Source organism: Rhamphochromis sp. 'chilingali' (genome assembly GCF_963969265.1).
Source record: "Rhamphochromis sp. 'chilingali' genome assembly, chromosome: 16".
Lineage (NCBI taxonomy): Eukaryota > Metazoa > Chordata > Actinopteri > Cichliformes > Cichlidae > Rhamphochromis > Rhamphochromis sp. 'chilingali'.
The window spans coordinates 710643-729700 of NC_137943.1; the positions used below are offsets into that span (position 1 = coordinate 710643).

Consider the following 19058-nt stretch of genomic DNA (forward strand, 5'->3'; position numbering starts at 1 on the left):
ACCACTAATCATTTATTTAGGCTCAGTTTTTAAAACCTTAGGATGTAACTACAGCCCAGCCCATGCAGCAGTATATGAATGACTAACCTCGTATTGTGGATGGATTATCTCAGTTGTTCTCCTGGCTGAAGTTTGGTCCTTTTACAGCATCCTGCCATGTGATTACATTTGTTCCTGACCACCGAGAACACTCACGTTAACTTTTATCGAGTGGGAAAAAAGTTAGCTTGTTTATATTATGCTAACATAGCTGTGTCGCTAGCGGTCACGTAGCACATCATTATATACCAGCTAGCCCAACTTCAGTAACCCTACAAACGTCACTGCTGTTTAGTTTTCTGTCTTCATTTATGCTGGAAGTGATAACAGAGCTGTACGTTTTAATTTGTTTCCAAAACCCCGCAGTCAGGACATGCTATATTGTATTTAGATAGAAGCTAGCGAGCTAACTCCCTGCTAACTTCTAACTCCGTTAAATGTCATAAATTCCGTTTTCATGGATGCCTGGATGTTAAACTCAGTTGTTACACCTGGTAGAGCAGAACGCTGATCATTTTATTAAAGATGAAAGACTTTAGACAGTTTTTCAACTCTCAGTAATGCCACAGTGATCGTTTGATATATGGACCTGCAGCAGAGTTTAGGCCCAGACACGGCTAGTGACGTCAGACTGAACAACCGGATTCTCATCCCACCTTCACACACACGTATCCTGTTTCTGCTGACCTTCCTTTGTCGTTCTGTCCCTCCACCTCTGCAGAGGCTCCACCCTAAAACCTTTGACTGGAGACCTCAGCACGTCTCGTGTGCCCAGCACTTTCACAAGCGTCTGTGTCCCTGCAGAGCACAGCTCTTCTCCTAGCTCCCATCCTGTGTTTTCTCCATAGACCATAGGTGTCAAACTCTGGCCCGCGGGCCAAATTTGGCCCGCAGCCTAATTACATTTGGCCCGCGAAGCCATACCAAATTACTATCAGAGCTGGCCTGCTGGTATCATACAGCTAATATATATATTGTTTAGTATTAAGCTTTGCTTGTTCCATATTCAGTTTTTCAGCACAACGTGTTTGAGTCCATAAGAAAAGATTCATTCTCATATCTGGAGGAATAAATATATTTCAATAAATATTAACGTTAGCCCGCGACTTTGTTCCAGTTTTGAATTTTGGCCCACTGTGTGTTTGAGTTTGACACCCCTGCTGTAGACGGTGCAGTTCCTGTACTCCATCAACACCCAAGCAAACGGCTCTGCTGTTTCTTGGTGCTTCCTCCATCTCCAGTGTCACCACAGATGCTGACCGCCCTCCATCAGCGACATGTAGCCGCTGCTGCTGAGCTCTATGACAGAGGTGCTGTCACCGCCATCTATGGGACGAGATCCCGAAATAAAGGAATGAATCACGTCCGCAAGACGAAATGTGAAAGACGGAGGTGAAAGTGTGAAAATGGGAAAAACCAAACGATTAAATGTAAAAACAAACAAACAAACAGGTTCATGTGAAATCTGTGATAACGACAAACAACACGAAGCTTTGAATTGTGTAGTTTTATTGCTGTTGTGAGGCTGCAGAGCTGCCAGCAGCAGCTCTCAGCAGGCAGCGCGATGCGCAGCGCGGCTTTAACGCTGCTGTCAGGGAGCGCTGGCGTTCATCTTCTCCTGGCAGCCGTCCCAGAAGCTCTGAAGTCTGTTGTCTTTGTTGCTGCAGAAGTCGGTGAAGTCTCTGAGCAGCCGGTCCGCCAGCCGCTCGTCGCCCAGCACTCCGGTTCTCCACGCTTTGGTCAGCATGGTGTTGTAGGCCCAGTAGTAGCCCACCCTCTCCTCCCCTCCGAACGGGCCCTGGCTGTTGGAGGTGGTGGAGTTTCTACGGCGGCGCTGCTGCCCGCTCGAATACTTCCTCTTAGCGTACGGCAGCTGCAGGAACACGGTGCCTGAAACGAGGCGGTGAAACTGGTCAGCTTCCCACAAACACAGTGGGTGTCTGTGCTGTGACGGGACTAACCTGTGACGTGGATGTACTGAGGCTTGTTCTCAGACGGGAAATTAAAGGTGGAAGCAGAAAACTTGTCATGCACGAAGCCAAACCTGGTAGAAAGAGTACAGTGTTCACACAAAGTGAAGCATGATGGAGAACGTTAAGCTGAAAATCCTAAACTCTAAGTCTGATTTCAGGAAAGGGGCCGAGTTGTAAACGTAGAACGACACGATGAGCGCTGGCTTCACGCTGCCACAGAGCACAAACCTCACAGGAAAGTAACATGAAGCAAGCGCCTCTTTCTTCCACACAGCTTCTGATCGTTTCATCTCCTGCCCCATCACGTGTTCGTGTTTACTCGAGTCTGTCCGTTTAGATTCACGGCTGTTATAAGTAACCATGTTTAGAGTTAGCAGCTAAAGCTAATCGGCTTGTATCCAACGTCAAGTTAGCGCAACAGGGTCAGCCAAGGTTTACATGTGAGATTCAAACACGATAAAGCCGTAGGTCGATAGAATAACAGGAAGTCAAAGAAACACTGAAATGGCTGAAACAAAGAGCAGAACATTCATGAATCTAACGCTGTGGAGTGTTTCTAACAGATCACAGAAGCCTGCGTGTCAAAACTAGAAGCAACAGAAGAGTAATGCATGTTTCTTTACATGTTTAGCCCTGCAGCAGCTAACGCAGCGCTCCATGTGTAACTGACAGCACAGTGCAGACAGCGACTACAACCTGTAGAGGACGGCCTCCTGAAAGAGCTGCATCCTGTCCCAGTACGTCTCCGGTTCAAACCCTGTGTGATGACAGGACACATGTTGTCACTGAGCCACATGGACGCACACGAAAGACTCGTTCAGAGAGGCGGGAACCTTCAAAAAGGTTGTCGCTGCCATTCTTCAGCAGGCAGTGGACGTTCAGAGGAATGAAGAGCTGCGCTCTCAGCGGGTCTCCGTACAGGCAGGACGTCAGAGCGAAGGGAACTTCCAGCACCGGCACCAACAGGAAACCACAGGACGCCGCCTTCCTGTGCCAGCCTTGGACCTGATGGACAGTGACCGTTAAAACCTGTGAATCAGACACTTCCTCTGGGCTCATGTAAAGATTATGGCTGCCTGACGGCTCTTATTTTTCACACTCTCAAAGCACAGCAGTAAATCTGTCACACCGTCACTGTGCTCCAGTGCAGCGGGTGTGTTTGTAGCTGTTCTCTGTGGAGCTCAAACGTACGACCTGCAGCGTCACTGTGCACAGCCACACAAACGATTCACTTTACTCGGCCTGTCTCCCCTCGGTGTGGTTCATTCATCACATAATGACACAGTGACACTCCCACAGACAGTGTCTGTGCTCTCACAGCATTCATGTTTCTATTCTGCTACAGCAGCACATGTACATACTGCATGTATACTCTGTGCACACCATGCATCAAACAGAGCTGAGCTGCAGTTTGGACGTTAGAGGGATGCACACGCTGGCTTTGACTGCAGCGCTGCTTTGAACCAGGACACGTGCTTACCATTTCAAAGAGCACTGCAGCAGTGACGGCCATCCAGTGCAGCTTGATCTCAAAGGCAGCGTTGAGGGAGAAGTTGCCGTGGTAATAACAGCTGCACCACTCAGTTCGGTCACTGCGGTTGTTGACGTCCACGTCTAGAGTGACCGTCTTCTGCTCTGGAACTGTAGCAGCTACAGGACACGTGGACAAGGGTGGGAAAACAGGAAGACGGGAGACAAAGCAGCAAAGAAAAGGAGAGGCTGAGGCATGATGAAGAGCACAGCTGCTGACGGCTTCATGGACGACCCTCCAAGGTTGGATCGACACTGACTGACGCTCTGTTTTCTAGATTACACACCAGCTTTGAATAAGTATTCATATACAGTCTGGTATGTGAGCCAGCACTTATTACCAACTAATGTGTTGATATACTATTTTTGTTTCTTAATTCTGAATATTTATATGTAAGACTGAAGCTCCAGATGTGGACCGTTTAGTGCACATGGCTGCACAGATACAGGAACCTCTGCAAACTGGCACCAGCTTTATCACTGTGCTAACATTCATGTTTCCAGGTACGGGCGCATTATTCCAGCTCCTGGATGCAAAGTTTAAGCCAGTCCAGCTGCAAAACAGCAATGTTTTAACAAATGATGCATTTAATGGCTGCAGGAAGCAAGAAACAAGCATGAGTGCAGGCAGCAGAGGGACAGGTGAGGACAACGCACACCACAGCACTAGTAACCCACAGCCACTGACACCACAGCGTGCACCGAGACTCCACACCACCAGTGCAACTACTGCTGCTTATGCACTAACCACACAGCATGCACTGAGGGGGCTATTTGATCACATGGATACTATTAGAACTACAGGTAGTGTGCATGCACTGCAGAACACAACGCCAGCTGTCCCGTGCAGATCTGCAGGCGCCCGTGAGGCCAGCTGAGCCCTGCATCTGTGTCAGTGACGGCGCAGGGGGAGGACGATGTCAGGGACAAACACGAATGATGGTAAATGAGGTTTGGATGTTTGTCTGTGGGTTTTACATGTAGGCTCGTCGTTTTCAGTTTGGGGTGCAGTACAGCATCGTCTGTTAATCTACGAAAACTGCAAATACATGCAAAGAAGAAGCAGAAGCACACTGTGCATCAGGGCCACTGACTGCAGTCACACATCGATTCACTGCTGTGCTACAGTTGTCTGTGTGTGTGAGGACTGCTGCTACAAAAACTGAAGGAACAAAGGAAATGTGTGCAAACTGAAAACCACGAGTGTTGATGCATCCAAGGCCAACAGCTGGAGGGTGCAGAGTTGAGCAGATGTTGGCCGTGATGCTACAGCCATAATCCAATCCTAAATAACTATCAGAGGCTACAGGCACTCAGGATTTCCCCTTTGGCTTGTGCAGCACTGGACCAACATCCCCAAACAAATGCAGCCTGTTCACCTTTGGTGACACGCTGGGCTCAGCCGGCCCCCTGAGGCAGGCTGCAGTACGATCTGCATCAGACTGCATTAGACGGTGTGGGTCGGGCTGGGTGTACCTAGCAGTGCAGCGGCCTGGCTGCGTCCTCCAAAGCTGCGGCTGAAGGAGCTGTGCCTACTTGCGTAGGAAGCTGGTCGGCTGGGCAGCCAGGGCAGGAGGAAGGCCGGGAGGTCGCAGGGGCGCCGCTCCTCCAGCACGAAGGCCACCTCGAACCACTTTCTTTGGAACAGGGAAAAATCCTCTAGTGCTGCAGTGGACCAGCCCCCGCCTGCAGCGGTGGAGAGCGGGGGGGTGGCGCCTACAGGGGAAACGGCTGTATGAGAATAACCACACGTTTAAAATGTATTCGCCGAGTTAAAAGGATGTTTGTCCGTGTGCCTGTTCACTCACCGTCCTTCTCTCCCACTATCCTGTAGAAGTAGAAGCCGTAGACAAAGGTGCGCATGGCTTCCCCCGAGGCGTGCGTCACCAAACCTTCATCCAACATTTTCTACATAGAAGTCAGTTTATGGTCACTACATTCAGATGACATGGACAGAGGAGAGTGGCTGCAAGCCGAGCCCTCATAATGTCCTCCAGATTCCTCACAGCTGTGGCCCTCAGGTGTCACCCTCACCACAAAACTGACCTTTCACTTTGCATTTTAGGGCCACAGACCTTGTTTACATAAAGTATCGTCTGTTTTTGAGCGAAAATAAAACGAGACAAGAAAATGTTCAGATTATTTTGACTGTCTGATGAACCACAGAGTGCTGTGTGTTGAACTCCAGTGAGAAAGGTTTCTTTGAAGCATTTATAAAAGTTAAATGGCAGCACATAATCACAGCTGTGGCCCTCAGGGGTCAAACTTGTCCTCATCTGGTTTGATTGATACTTAATTAATATGAGGTGGATTTTTCCCCACTTTTAATTAAAACTTAATTCAAACATTTTGACACTATTTTTATTGCATTTCAAATCGAAGTCTGATAAAACCTGATTTATACCAAATGTTTCTTTGTTTTCAGGTAAAAAATAAATTTAATGATCAGTTATTGTGATTATTGTTTCACAGCCAGAGTCGGCTGCTTTGACAGATGATCACAGACGGGTTTATGTCAAAGTTCATTTAGAAAGCTGTTTTTAAACTACTTCTAATCACATCTGTTGTCCTCTGGGCTCAAAAAGGCTCCGTTTGCTTTGACTGTTTATAAAGCAACAAGTATAAAATATCATCCATCTCTGTTTCAAGGATTTATTCAACTTTATTCCAACTCATTACCTGATGATCTTCTATTGTGTCTTCATCATGAAATGATATCACTTTTGTGCTTCTATGATAAATCTTGTTTCAGCATGAAAACTTCCCTGCCAGACTCAGGATGTCATAAACTGGCCGTAGCGACTCTGCTGGATGCATGGCAGTAAGAATCAACACACCCACACACAGCAAAAGTATTGGGCCCCTTGAACTTTCCCACATTTTGTCACATTACAGCCACAAACATGAATCAATGTTATTGGAATTCCACATGAAAGACCAACACAAAGTGGTGCACACGTGAGAAGTGGAAGGAAAATCAGACATGACTCCAAACATCTTTACAAATAAATAACTGCAAAGTGGGGTGTGCGTAATTATTCAGCCCCTTCGGTCTGAGTGCAGTCAGTTGCACATAGACGTTGCCTGATGAGTGCTAATGACTAAACAGAGTGCACCTGTGTGTAATCTAATGTCAGTACAGATACAGCTGCTCTGTGACGGCCTCAGAGGTTGTCTAAGAGAATATTGGGAGCAACAACACCATGAAGTCCAAAGAACACACCAGACAGGTCAGGGATAAAGTTATTGAGACATTTAAAGCAGGCTTAGGCTACACAAAGATTTCCCAAGCCTTGAACATCCACGGAGCACTGTTCAAGCCATCATTCAGAAAGGGAAGGAGTATGGCACAACTGTAAACCTACCAAGACAAGGCCGTCCACCTAAACTCACAGGCCGAACAAGGAGAGCGCTGATCAGAAATGCAGCCAAGAGGCCCATGGTGACTCTGGACGAGCTGCAGAGATCTACAGCTCAGGTGGGGGAATCTGTCCACCGGACAACTATTAGTCGTGCACTGCACAAAGTTGGCCTTTATGGAAGAGCGGCAAGAAGAAAGCCATTGTTAACAGAAAACCATAAGAAGTCCCTCGTTGTCCCTCCTTGTTTGTCATTGAGTTGGCTGTAGAGCAGGTCGTCTGCTAATTGGATGGTTGTTGGTTCAATCTCTGTGTGCTTTAGTCTGGAGTTCTTACCAAGGTGTCCTTGGGCAAGTTACTGAACCCCAACTTGGTCTCTGATGCATCCATTGGCATGTGAACGTTAAAAAGCAGAATAGAAGCAGAATACATGGTGTATAATGCTTTCAGTGCTCGAGTAGAAAAGCAACTGAAGGAGTATGGGACCTGGCGAACGCACTTTTCTCCTCTCCCTTATCTTCCCTGCTTATGTCCTTGTCTAGTCTCGTGTTTTTTGTATTACTTTTCCCTGGAACACTCTCTCACAGTCTGTTCTCTAAAACCTAAAAGAGGAATTATGGGTTGGATCAACTGGTCCCTAAATGCAATTGACACCCCTTTCTCAACGAGAAGTCTGGGCTCGGGTGAGCCTGAGTGCTGAAGATATCTAACTATTCGGAACCATGGTAACAGGGTTCTGGTTGATCGGAGCTGGCTTGGCCCTGACTTATCGAAGAATTAAGGAAGCGGAACCGGCTGTTCAAACCCCCACAAGGCTGCCCGCTGGGATTGAAACGATGGGAGAGGCTCAGAATAAGATCTTTGAGTGCAGACTGGATACATCTCAGAAGGGCTCGCTTGGAATAAGATCTCTGAGTGCAGACTGGATGACATCTTGGGGAGGCTCACTGTGGTTGTGAGTTCTCAGAATCGGCTCCTTGAGCACAAGAAATGACAACATCACAGAACGCAAGTATGAGAGCTCACGGCTCTCCAACGGGAGATTGAGAGACCAGTGTTGGACTGTAGAACTGCTTTGAAATTCATATGAGCTGTTTGCACTAAAGTAAAAACCTCCATCACTTTTGTGGATACCCCTTCGGCACCAGCCGTGGGCTCAAGGCTGGAGCCGAACAACAACTCCCTGATAACGACTGTGTTTAGACTGTTCTTCCCATTCCATGCAAGGCCACCTGGGTTGGCTGGAAGACTGTTTACTTAGCCTAGCAGGGAGGAGGACACTGACTCAGCTGAACTCTGGACACGCACACACATACATATACTGATACTGATACTGATAAGCACTCACTGACGCATCACCCTCCCTACCCCGGATCCAACGCCACCTCCAACGCTTACCTCCCCTCTGATGTGGACATCGGGTCAGTTGGAGGCGCAGTCGAAGATTGCAGCGGTCCCAGATCAGATGTACACACTGGAACTCTTTGCCATGTTGCTGTCTGTGTTTATTGTGCTGTGGTGTGTTGATATCTGTGCATTCCTGTATTATCCTTCTGTGTTACACATTTCGATGTTTTTGTCCTCGCCTGACCTGTCTCCCCAATGTGATGTTTGTATTGTATGTATTGTACGGTCGGCAAGGTCTGTCATCTCGGTTGTGGGCAAAAGACCTGCAGCTGACAAATAAAGGCTCTCTCATCTCATCATCTCTTTCTTGATCTTCATCATAACTGAAGTGGAAGATGTGTAGTCCTCTGACACATCTTCTATTTCACTTCATAGCCTTCTTCCACTCCTGTGGGTGGGTGATGTGGGGGCTTCTTCAGAGAAAGGGTAGCATGTGCTCTAAATATTGGCAACATTTTCTTTATCTTCTAACTCTGGATCTTCCTGACCATTGATTCTTCCTCATTATACTAGAGGACAATATGTGCTTTGTTCTGCTGCTCATCATTTTCCACAACATGGTAATTTTTTTACTTTTCATACTTTCTGTGTATGCATCACTGTAGGGTCGACCTTACAACATGAAGCACCTCGAGGCGACTGTTGTTGTGATTTGGCGCTGTGTAAACAAATTGTGTTGTTGGTAAGTGGCCTGTATTTGTATAGCGCTTTACTAGTCCCAACTCTTGCGCCACGATCTTGTTGTTGTTCTTGTTACACATCAGTGATCAAAGATGTGTGAAAGCAGTTTGGTGTGACAATGTGGCCATTGGCAACACATTGGCAACACATTGGCAACACATTGGCAACACATTGGCAACACATTGGCAACACATTGGCAACACATTGGCAACACATTGGCAACACATTGGCAACACATTGGCAACACATTGGCAACACATTGGCAACACATTGGCAACACATTGGGGTCGTTTTTGACCCCTGAGGACAGCAGGTGTTAGTAAATCCAATAACAACCCCATAAATAAATCAAATGACTTAAAACTTATTCCGATCATGTATAGCATAGTACTGAATAACTCCTGTTATCTTCAGACCATTTGATGAATAAAAAACACATTTTTGATGAAAAAGATTTCTTTTCGGGTCAAAAATGACTCGAGGACAACACAAGGGTTCAAGCAGCAGCTTAGATCTGCCGTGCTCGTCTTCACAGCCTGGCTGAGCTAACACGGCGGGGCCGTCCTTCCTGGTGCGGCGCAGATCCTCCATTAACAAACAGCTTTGCTACATCGTATCTGACTATTGGAGCCACATGCAGGCTGCAAACTAACGGCGTGGCCTACACTGCAGTTATGACTCACACTCTAATCAGCAGCAACAAACATCCTCCATCTCGTCACATTGAATCAAAGTTGGCACCAGGAAGTCCTACCTGCATGATATCCACCGCCATCCCCTGTGTGGCCACACCCTCCACGTTAGTGACCAGCCAATGAACCACTTCTGCGCTGATAAAGCAGTTGAGCGGCAGGCCCTTCTGCTCTGGGAGAAGCTGTACGCCCGTCCTGTAATGCAACCACACAGACAAATCACTGCAGAGAGTAATAGAGCAGGGCGATATGACCAAAAATACTCATCACCATATACAGTTGAAAATTTGCGATAACCATATAATTGACCCTAGACAAAATACTTTACAACTCCACAACTTTATTAGTGCAAAAACCCCATCAATGTATTTTCACTTAAACAAGCAGCTGTTTTTTTATGTGCATTAAAGTTATATAAACTTTAACAGTGCAAATTCCTCGCTGACAGTTTAACCAAAAGGCATTTCCAGTGGAAACTGGCCGACACATCCTCAGCATAACCATGTATAACATCCACAAAACTTAAAAAGAGGTTAAACACACAATACGGTAACATTATGTTGAAGCACAGTACGTATCACTCCGCGAGGCTCCGCCTACGATAGCCGTAACGCTCCCACAATCCATCAAGCGGTGCGGCTTCGTAGCTCAGCAAAGTCGTACTGAAACATTTGACAGATTTTCGAGCGCCGTGCACATAAAATCGTTTCCCGAAACACAACCAGAGTTCATACATAAGGCACACGGGATTATAAGGGGCTCTGTCGACTTTCAGAAAAATCAAAGGATTGATTTTAAGTGCGCCGTATTTTCCAAACAACATGGTAATAACGACGGCCCGCTAGCATGCGCTACCAAAAATAGTGCTTTGTTGTGTATCTGACGGACGAAAGCTAAACCAGTTCCACACCAGTGAAGCTGCAGCATTTTTACAAACCAGTTCAGGTTCATGGTTTCACTCAACGATCCACTTTCGCTCTTCTCATTCTGCGTCGCCGCCATGATTTTTCCGCCATGTGCGTATGTAAACAAAGGCACTGCGCATGTGCATTTTACCTATATTCTATCGCCATCATTTTCTTATCGTTGCCCAACATTACACCGGTGTTACCGTGAACGGTATGATATGGCCCCGCCCTAGACTGAAACAAACTGGCACTTTTCATTTGGAAGTTCAGATTGTTAGAAATGTTCTTCTTATCTCACCTGCAGATATCCAGCGACCACAAGAACCCTGAAGTATGTTTTTATCTGAGCACGTTAGTTTTGGCCATTCCTGCTGGCAGTGGCCCACGGGGAGACACACGTGCTAACGTTTCATAGATTTTCCTCCGTTATCGTACCGACTCATTGGTCCCAAACAATCAGGAGACATTAAAAAGGAATCTTACGTGGGATGTTTGATCGCTTCCAGGATCTCCATGAGTGTGGAGGAAGAGGACAGAGAGAGGACTCCTGCTGCAGACTGCCCACTGTGAACACATCAGTGAGTGGAATTAGCAGCTCCGTGCACTGAAGTCACGATACAAAATAACGTGGGCGTTTCCTCTACACGAGGCGCTAAAAGCAACGGTCTCAGTTTAACCACATTCTACAAACTGTTTTTCTGACAAGTGTTGACCTCATGAAAACTTGGATGAGCTTAATGTTTCTAAAGTATCCGAGTACATAAAAGAGCAGGTCACCTGACGTCGGTGCTGCAGGCTGCAGCTTCTCCTGTAGGCTGCGCTGCTGCTCCGGGCTGAACTCCTCTGTCTGCAGCCTCGCTCGTCTCAGCCGCCAGCTACAGTCGCACACGTCACAAAGGTTTCCCACATTACACACTGTTCGTCACTCTGGTGGTATCTGCACATGCCGACGGTGTCAGCCACACCGACACAAAGGACGCGTGTGGGTCTGCACAGCAATGAGCCGTTTAACACAAAGTCATCTGTTCCCACAGCGGGATGAGACAGGATGTCATTCCCAGTGTGCTTCATGGCTGATGGAAAGCTACCTTTGTGTTCAGGTGCTGAGACAGCAGCTCACAGGAGCTGTGCTTGGAGGCAACGCTGCAGATAATAATGTTTTAGTTGCCTCATCCCAAGCTGTGGCCTAAATGACAGTTTTCTGCTTTCCTCAGCTGGAAAACAAGAGTTGAGATGAAACTTTGATACAAGCTCAGCTAAAATGTAGTTTTGTTTTTTTAAATGTCAAACATTGGAAAACAACACAAACCTTTTTTCTAACAGCCAATGGCTCAGCATGTTTGTGCTCTCGGCTCATGGTGAACATGAATAAAAACATCAAACAAAAAAGTCGCTTCAAACTGTAGAAACGGAGATTTCTACTGGGCTGTCAACGTTAACGTGTTAGCACGTGTTAGTCCGTCTGCAGCGGAGTGGACGCACTTCATACAAACTGCCTGAGACTCTGACAGACGCATTTCAGGGATTTTGGGTCGTTCTGCGCTGCAGACGGTTCATTGTGTTGACAGTTTGAATTGCGTAACCGTGACGACGGACTAACACATGTTAACACGTTAACAGCCCTAATTTCTACATGTCAATATATGGACCCCAAGTGGCCCCCGGGCCACGAGTTTGACACCCCTGCTCTATAGTTGGTCTCTCTGTGTTTGTACATCATTAATGGAAAGCACCAGCGTAAGGACAATACATGAACAGATGTGGTCAGGTACAACAGACATGTGCACACCATCAAACATCTGCATGTACAGGCACCACGTGAGGAAACAGGACGGGCTGAGAAACTGAATGTTAGTGATGCAGAACCGGCTGTGACAGAAACTGCACTGGATTATTACTAATCTGACACTAGATTCAATGCAATAAGCAGCCATAAAACATGCAAACAAACGTGATCCCAGTGCGAGGAGGTCTCAGCAAACATCACTACGAGCACTGCTGCAAAGCATGCTCAGGCAGCGACACAGCAAACGACACACACGTGCACACCCAGCATCCCCGATACTAACCTGAGAGTGACAGATGTAGGAGGAACGAGGGCTACGTATAAAATCCAAAATAAAGGCCGCGTCCTGTCAGCATACAGGAAGAACACAAGCCAGGATCAAACACCCAAAGCAACAGGAACCAAACAGATGATGGCAGGAAGCACATGGAAGGAGAGAAAGCAAGAGCTGCACACCAAAGCACCATAAACGCACACGTGTCTGCTCAGCGTGAAGCAAAAGGACGTGTTCTGCCGGGCGCACACATCCTCACCTTGCGGGGGCTGTCTACGTATGTGGGAGCTGCGGTCACACTTGCAGGGTCACCGACGGCTGCTGAGGGCTTCGCCGTCTCCTCCAGTGTCCTGACACGAAGCACAACATTTATAAAGACTGACACGCTGCACAGCAAACCACAGAATAATTACATAGCCCTAAAGTTCTGTGAAGAACCATGAACGTAATACAAGGCTCAGACAGCCACAGGTCCAGGGGACACGCACTTCTGGTTCTGCTCCATCTCCAGCAGGGCTGATAAGGCTGACGTGCCCTTCTTGCCCTGTGGTGGCGCCACGGGCTCAGCGGGGTACGGAGAGAGCGGGCTGGTCACCTGGAGCCCTTTGAGGGGCGCACTCTTCTGCTGCATATCAGATAAGAAAACGATGCGTCAGCGCCAACAACACTGCAGATCAGTGGTTTGTAACAAGCTCCACTTTGATGTGCTTGCAATCAAAATCTCACCCTGATGATCCTGTCAGAGCGGTGCCGGCGCCGAATACGGTTGAGACCCTCCAGGAAACGAATGAAGCCGTCCAACAGGACCCAGTCCCCGCTGTTACCCGCTCCAGCACCCGCTCCCTCCCCGTAAACGTCCCAGTGTCCCTCCCCATCCGCCACCCGACGAGCCCCTCCGGCCGGCAGCAGGAGGAAGCGAGTTCTCCAGAACTTGAGCGAGTCAATCAAACTGGGGAGGCAGAGGAAGTGACTGGCGTGTGCATATTACATACACGATGTGGGAAGTTATTCAAATGCTACGGTAACAGGACAGTAACGTCCCGACAGCACTGCTACCTGAAGTCCTCCGAGCCACCAGAGCAGATGTACTGGTCCAGGTAGTTCCACTTGTACTCCTCCAGTCTCTCGTGTCCAAACTCGACCCAGCAGCAAACAAACTGAGCATCAGAGTGCGGAGGACACAGGCTGTAGCTGTACTGGATCTGAGCCGACTCGTACGGGTACCTGAAACACACGAGCTGCTGTTGGTGCCAGCGTGGCGTTCGCGCTAACATGAGTTCACGTATGTCTCCACGCGTCACATCAGCCAACGATTCTTCGGCTCGTTCATTCACAACTGCAGACAGAGTGTCCTGGAGTCGCAGCGACCAGTTAAACCAGTTCAGTCTGTCACCACGCGTGCTCTGCTTCAGACGGCTCCATCACCTCCATCGTACACAACATGTAATTACCAGCTTCAGCCAACAGTTACATTCAGTTCATTTCAACCACTTAATCCGTTACTTTTACTAGTAATGGATTACTTTTCTACTTAGTAATTCCAAATACTGCTTTAAGCTATCAATCTACACAAAAGTAAAGTTAGATTTTAGCCAAATAATTATTGTTTTTATCTCATTACTTATTAACAAAAGCTGCTGCTGCCTCCGTCTGTTTCTACACGTCAGTGTGGATCCAGGCACGGGTCCTCAGAGGGGGGCCTGCGCAGGACTAAGAGCCCTGCTCTGACAGGACACGCCTGCTGGTTCTCGTGTTGGTGTATTTGGGCCGGGTGCACTCACTTTGGCAGGTAGCGAGTAACCGTTATGATCTTGTCTTTGAGGCAGACTTTGTGGAAGGTGCGGCCCATGCTGACCCAGTAAACGCTCTCCTCCTCCTCTGTCCGACGCAGAGACACCAGACCTGAAGACACGAGAAGAATCGGGTCACACGTAGTGACAAACATCTGGCGTTTCTCTTTAAGACGCCACAGCTGGCACACGGACGTCTGTTCTACGGTTATTATGACTGAAGGTTGACAGATAAGCAGCTGCAGCCCAAAGAGAAGACGCGTCGTTTCGTCTTCATCTACAGACCGGCTCTGCACTCAATGTGCAACTGGAAAGAACAGCATCCAACATCATACGTGCACCCACCATCCAGTGATTGAAAACAGAGCTCGCACTGTCACATACCTCGAGCCGGCCTTCTTCTAAAAACTGAAAAAGCAAAACTTTTAAATTCAGTTTTCAGCTGTAAACACAAACAGATACTCTGAAGACTACTACAAAGTACGGCTGCTTTATTTGTTTCTGCTTCCTCTGTGTTTGCTCAGACTAATGATGACGATGTAATAGATTACAAAGAGTTCTTTCACCTCTGGAGTACAGCGGACTGCTGCCGAGGGGCGTGGCCACAGCGGGCTGCTGTTTTCTGTTATTGGGCTGGACGATGATCTGGTAGCCCTGCATCAGCCTCTGACAGATGAACTCCTCAAACACCTGAGATGCACCCATCACGGGAACGTCATCTTCACGCCTGACAGGAGAACAAAGATGGAGGGCGCATCTTGTTTCAGAAATATGATTGTAGACAGGAAACCTCGAAGTTTCTCTTTAACCAGAGAAATGGTATCCGGTTGTTCAGTGATGACGTGACGAATCCTACTTCCGGGTCTAAAGTAGTCTGCGTTTAATATGGCTTTTGTGTTGTTAACATGTTTAATGTTATGTATTTTCTTCTATTTAATCTCAAAAAGCTCCTAAAACAGTCAGTGATCCCTGTTGACCTCCCTCGGCTTTTATTACCACTAATCATTTATTTAGGCTCAGTTTTTAAAACCTTAGGATGTAACTACAGCCCAGCCCATGCAGCAGTATATGAATGACTAACCTCATATTGTGGATGGATTATCTCAGTTGTTCTCCTGGCTGAAGTTTGGTCCTTTTACAGCATCCTGCCATGCGATTACATTTGTTCCTGACCACCGAGAACACTCACGTTAACTTTTATCGAGTGGAAAAAAAGTTAGCTTGTTTATATTATGCTAACATAGCTGTGTCGCTAGCGGTCACGTAGCACATCATTATATACCAGCTAGCCCAACTTCAGTAACCCTACAAACGTCACTGCTGTTTAGCTTTCTGTCTTCATTTATGCTGGAAGTGATAGCAGAGCTGTACGTTTTAATTTGATTCCAAAACCCCGCAGTCAGGACATGCTATATTGTATTTAGGTAGAAGCTAGCGAGCTAACTCCCTGCTAACTTCTAACTCCGTTAAATGTCATAACTTCCGTTTTCATGGATGCCTGGATGTTAAACTCAATTGTTACACCTGGTAGAGCAGAACGCTGATCATTTTATTAAAGATGAAAGACTTTAGACAGTTTTTCAACTCTCAGTAATGCCATAGTGATCGTTTGATATATGGACCTGCAGCGGAGTTTAGACCCAAACACGGCTGGTGACGTCAGACTGAACAACCGGATAGCGCTTTACTCCGTCCCTATGGACCCCAAAGTGCTTCACACTACATCCAGTCATTCACACACACATCCACCCACTGGTGATGGCAGCTACATGTGGCCACAGCCGCCCTGGGGCGCACTGACAGAGGCGAGGAAGAAAAACTCGGGTCACTCAGTTATTATTTATACCAACTGTGGTTTAGACCCACGCCTGTGTGGACTGGACACTCGTATCAGTGGTAAAAGCACTGATTCTTAGACAGCTTTTCTCCTCTCCCCGAGTACTCCGAGCGCTCTACACACACTCACAGCCGGTCTCCCAAACACTGACTCCAAGCTGAGTCAAACAACATCCACGCTCCGATGGATGCATCGGAGAGCAGCTTGGGGTTAGTATCCTGCCCACATGCAGACTGGAGGACGCAGGGGTGGAAACACCAACCTCCCGATCAGTAGGTGACCTGCTCTACCTCCTGAGCTACAGCCACCCCCACAGCTGGCTGAGCAGCTAACACCGAGACTCCCTGTGTCCTCGAGTACAAGCTGTAAACCAGTGAAGCTGATTCTGACTCGTTCGGGTCATAACCTGAAACCCTCAAACCCCGCCTACAGACGGGGCGGAGCCTACCTGTCCAGGTCGCTGTGCGGCAGCAGATCGTAGCAGCCCTCGGTGTAGTCGTTCTGCAGCGTCTGCCGGTCAGGGAAGTAGTCCGTGGTAAGCGGGAGGCACGCCGGCGTGGTCAGGGACTTCCAGTCCACTCCCACTGTGCAGCAGAAGCTGGGCACTGTGGGGGGTGCAGATAGCAGCAGGCCTTCACACGCGCACACACACACGCACGCACACACAGCAAAACAACAAATCCCCGCAGCACAGACAAATGCAGGTACCCAGAGTGGAGTGGTACAAATGTGGGGGCAAGGATCAGGGAGCGTGGTGGGTGAAGACAGGGAGGAGGTGCGAACGACACAGAGTGGAAAAGAGGGGAAGAAAAAACAAGAGATGTGTTACTCAGTGGCCTGATGCTCCCGAGGGCCTGACGGTGCGCAGCAGCGATCACACATGCAGATTGTGGTCATGTGACGGTCAGGCTGTGATGGCATCGCTCACAAGAAAGTGAAAAACGTTCTTAGCAAAGGCGTGAAGTTCTCCTTCATGCAAACACACAGAGGTGAACAATGGGTTCAGAAGCTCTGCACAGCCATGCAACAACAGCACACTGCAGAGAGCAAGGAGGTCGCGGCGTTCGAAGACGACAGGACGGCGAATTCATTTCAGCTGCGTCATCAGAAAGTGTTGAGAGAAAGCTAGAAAACAGCAGGACGGGGAGAGGGTGACCCGGCGCCACGTGACCTGTGACATCGTTTATATCTGCCGACCCCGGAGAGACTCGCCGCCAAAGCCCTCGCAGGGAGCTCGGGCTTTAGTGGCAGTTTGGAGATTTCAGATATTTATGATCCCAGAGTCTACCTGCAGTTTTCAAACAATTTGTGATACTCATCAACTGGTCCCATTTCATTTCTATAAAGTCAACTGGAACTTACTGGGATCGGCACCAGCGGCAGAGAAGTCCTGAAATGAGCTGCGGTTGGTGAAAGTTCCTGTGGACAAAGACACAGCAGTGTTATCCTGCATGTGCAAACACACAGCACCAGGCTTCACACAGTCACTGAAATGAACTCTGGAAAAAATCAAACGTAAACTACAAACATGGAGGACATGCTGCCAGCAGGCTCTAACGCTTCTGTCTTCACTGCATAGGTGTCAAACTCTGGCCCGCGGGCCAAATTTGGCCCACAGCCTAATTACATTTGGCCCGGAAAGCCATACAAAATTACTATTAGAGCTGGCCTGCCAGTATCATACAGTGCATGTACTGCTAATACTACAACTCCCAGAATGCTCTGTTGGTGTTTTGGCACGTCATTTTGAATTCTGTGTATTTGAGTTTGACACCCCTGCTTCACTGTGACACGTGACTAAACCTCACATACACCTTTGATCCCAACACGCCATGTGACAAACCGTCCCACGCGTTGGGCTGAGGACGCTCTGAAACCAAACGGTCAGAATGAATCTGTGATGAAGGTTACGCTCAGCGGGCTCTTAGCTGGACAAACCGCAGCAGCGCTGACGGCTTTTCATAAACAGATGGTGTTTCTCTACAACATGGTTTTAGTCTCAGAACATTTTCCAAACCAAACCCTCCGGCTCACTGCCACAGATCCTTTCTGCTCGGTCTGGATAAACGCAGCTAGCTCGGGTGACGCGTAACGAGCACTGATAAGCGCTCAGGCTTCAGCAGCTGTATCACCGCTGTTGTTGCTCCCCGGGCTTCCGGTGAACTCCTCCCCTCCTGCAGCGGGATAGAGGCCGTTGTCTCCTGCGTGGCGGGAGGTGCTTCGCCTTAAATGAAAAGGCAGAAAAAGCAGCGATCACTCGGCGTGCCGGGCTTTGTTTATGGAACAAATGTTTGCCCGCTGAGTGTGACTAACCTTCCGGTGGCCTCGTGATAGGCGAGCTCCAGCAGCTCCGCAGAGGTGTGGGCGGGGTCTCTCTGCTGGCTGTCCTGCAGCTCCGCCATGTTCTGCCTGGTCTGATGATGGATCTGGATGGCCTCCCCAGAAGGACCTGTTGAACACTTGTGTGTCTGAGTCTCACTGCATCAGTCGTTGGCCCTTTGCCATTTAGATCATCTACGAAGGTTACGCGGGATAAGAAACATGGCTGACACCTGGGCGTGTGCGGATGCAGCCAGCGCCGACACACTGCCGGCTTTTCCATTTAATACTTTTAACTTTCTACAGAGACTAGCTGGTGTGTCAGAGGCGGCCCAGGCGTTTTTGCACCTGGACCTCTGCCACGTGTATGTTTGGGAACTTCTCAAACACAAACTTTACTGGAACATTAAATAAACGGGATTTCCAGCTCTTTGTAGCACACGCTAAACGAAGCACGAGCTGG

At 48.2% G+C, this 19058-nt stretch overlaps 1 protein-coding gene and 1 pseudogene across 6 annotated transcripts in view; both read right to left on the reverse strand.

Annotated features, from left to right (window-relative positions):
- The window catches only part of LOC308413020, a 219212-nt pseudogene that overhangs the window by 39353 nt on the left and 160801 nt on the right, over window positions 1-19058 (reverse strand). The gene's annotated exons all lie outside the window — the stretch shown is intronic.
- Window positions 1532-19058, reverse strand: part of depdc5 (DEP domain containing 5, GATOR1 subcomplex subunit) — a 25286-nt gene continuing 7759 nt past the window's right edge. The window contains exons 23-43 of one of the 5 annotated variants that reach the window (XM_080861340.1): window positions 18590-18725; window positions 18409-18500; window positions 17639-17695; window positions 16725-16908; window positions 15006-15166; window positions 14431-14551; window positions 13706-13873; window positions 13376-13598; window positions 13138-13271; window positions 12909-12999; window positions 12659-12721; window positions 11367-11464; window positions 11073-11153; window positions 9744-9876; window positions 5351-5450; window positions 5019-5258; window positions 3493-3662; window positions 2846-3017; window positions 2709-2769; window positions 2001-2083; window positions 1532-1929 (exon numbers count right to left, since the gene is read on the reverse strand). In XM_080861340.1, the coding sequence (XP_080717466.1) occupies window positions 1631-1929; window positions 2001-2083; window positions 2709-2769; window positions 2846-3017; window positions 3493-3662; window positions 5019-5258; window positions 5351-5450; window positions 9744-9876; window positions 11073-11153; window positions 11367-11464; window positions 12659-12721; window positions 12909-12999; window positions 13138-13271; window positions 13376-13598; window positions 13706-13873; window positions 14431-14551; window positions 15006-15166; window positions 16725-16908; window positions 17639-17695; window positions 18409-18500; window positions 18590-18725 (2867 nt within the window). In that variant the 3' untranslated portion in view covers window positions 1532-1630. Of the gene's footprint in view, window positions 1930-2000; window positions 2084-2635; window positions 2770-2845; window positions 3018-3492; window positions 3663-5018; window positions 5274-5350; window positions 5451-9743; window positions 9877-11072; window positions 11154-11366; window positions 11465-12658; window positions 12722-12908; window positions 13000-13137; window positions 13275-13375; window positions 13599-13705; window positions 13874-14430; window positions 14552-15005; window positions 15167-16724; window positions 16909-17638; window positions 17696-18408; window positions 18501-18589; window positions 18726-19058 lie in introns of all 5 variants that reach the window. The other 4 variants (XM_080861338.1, XM_080861339.1, XM_080861337.1 and 1 more) reach the window with 4 other exon arrangements.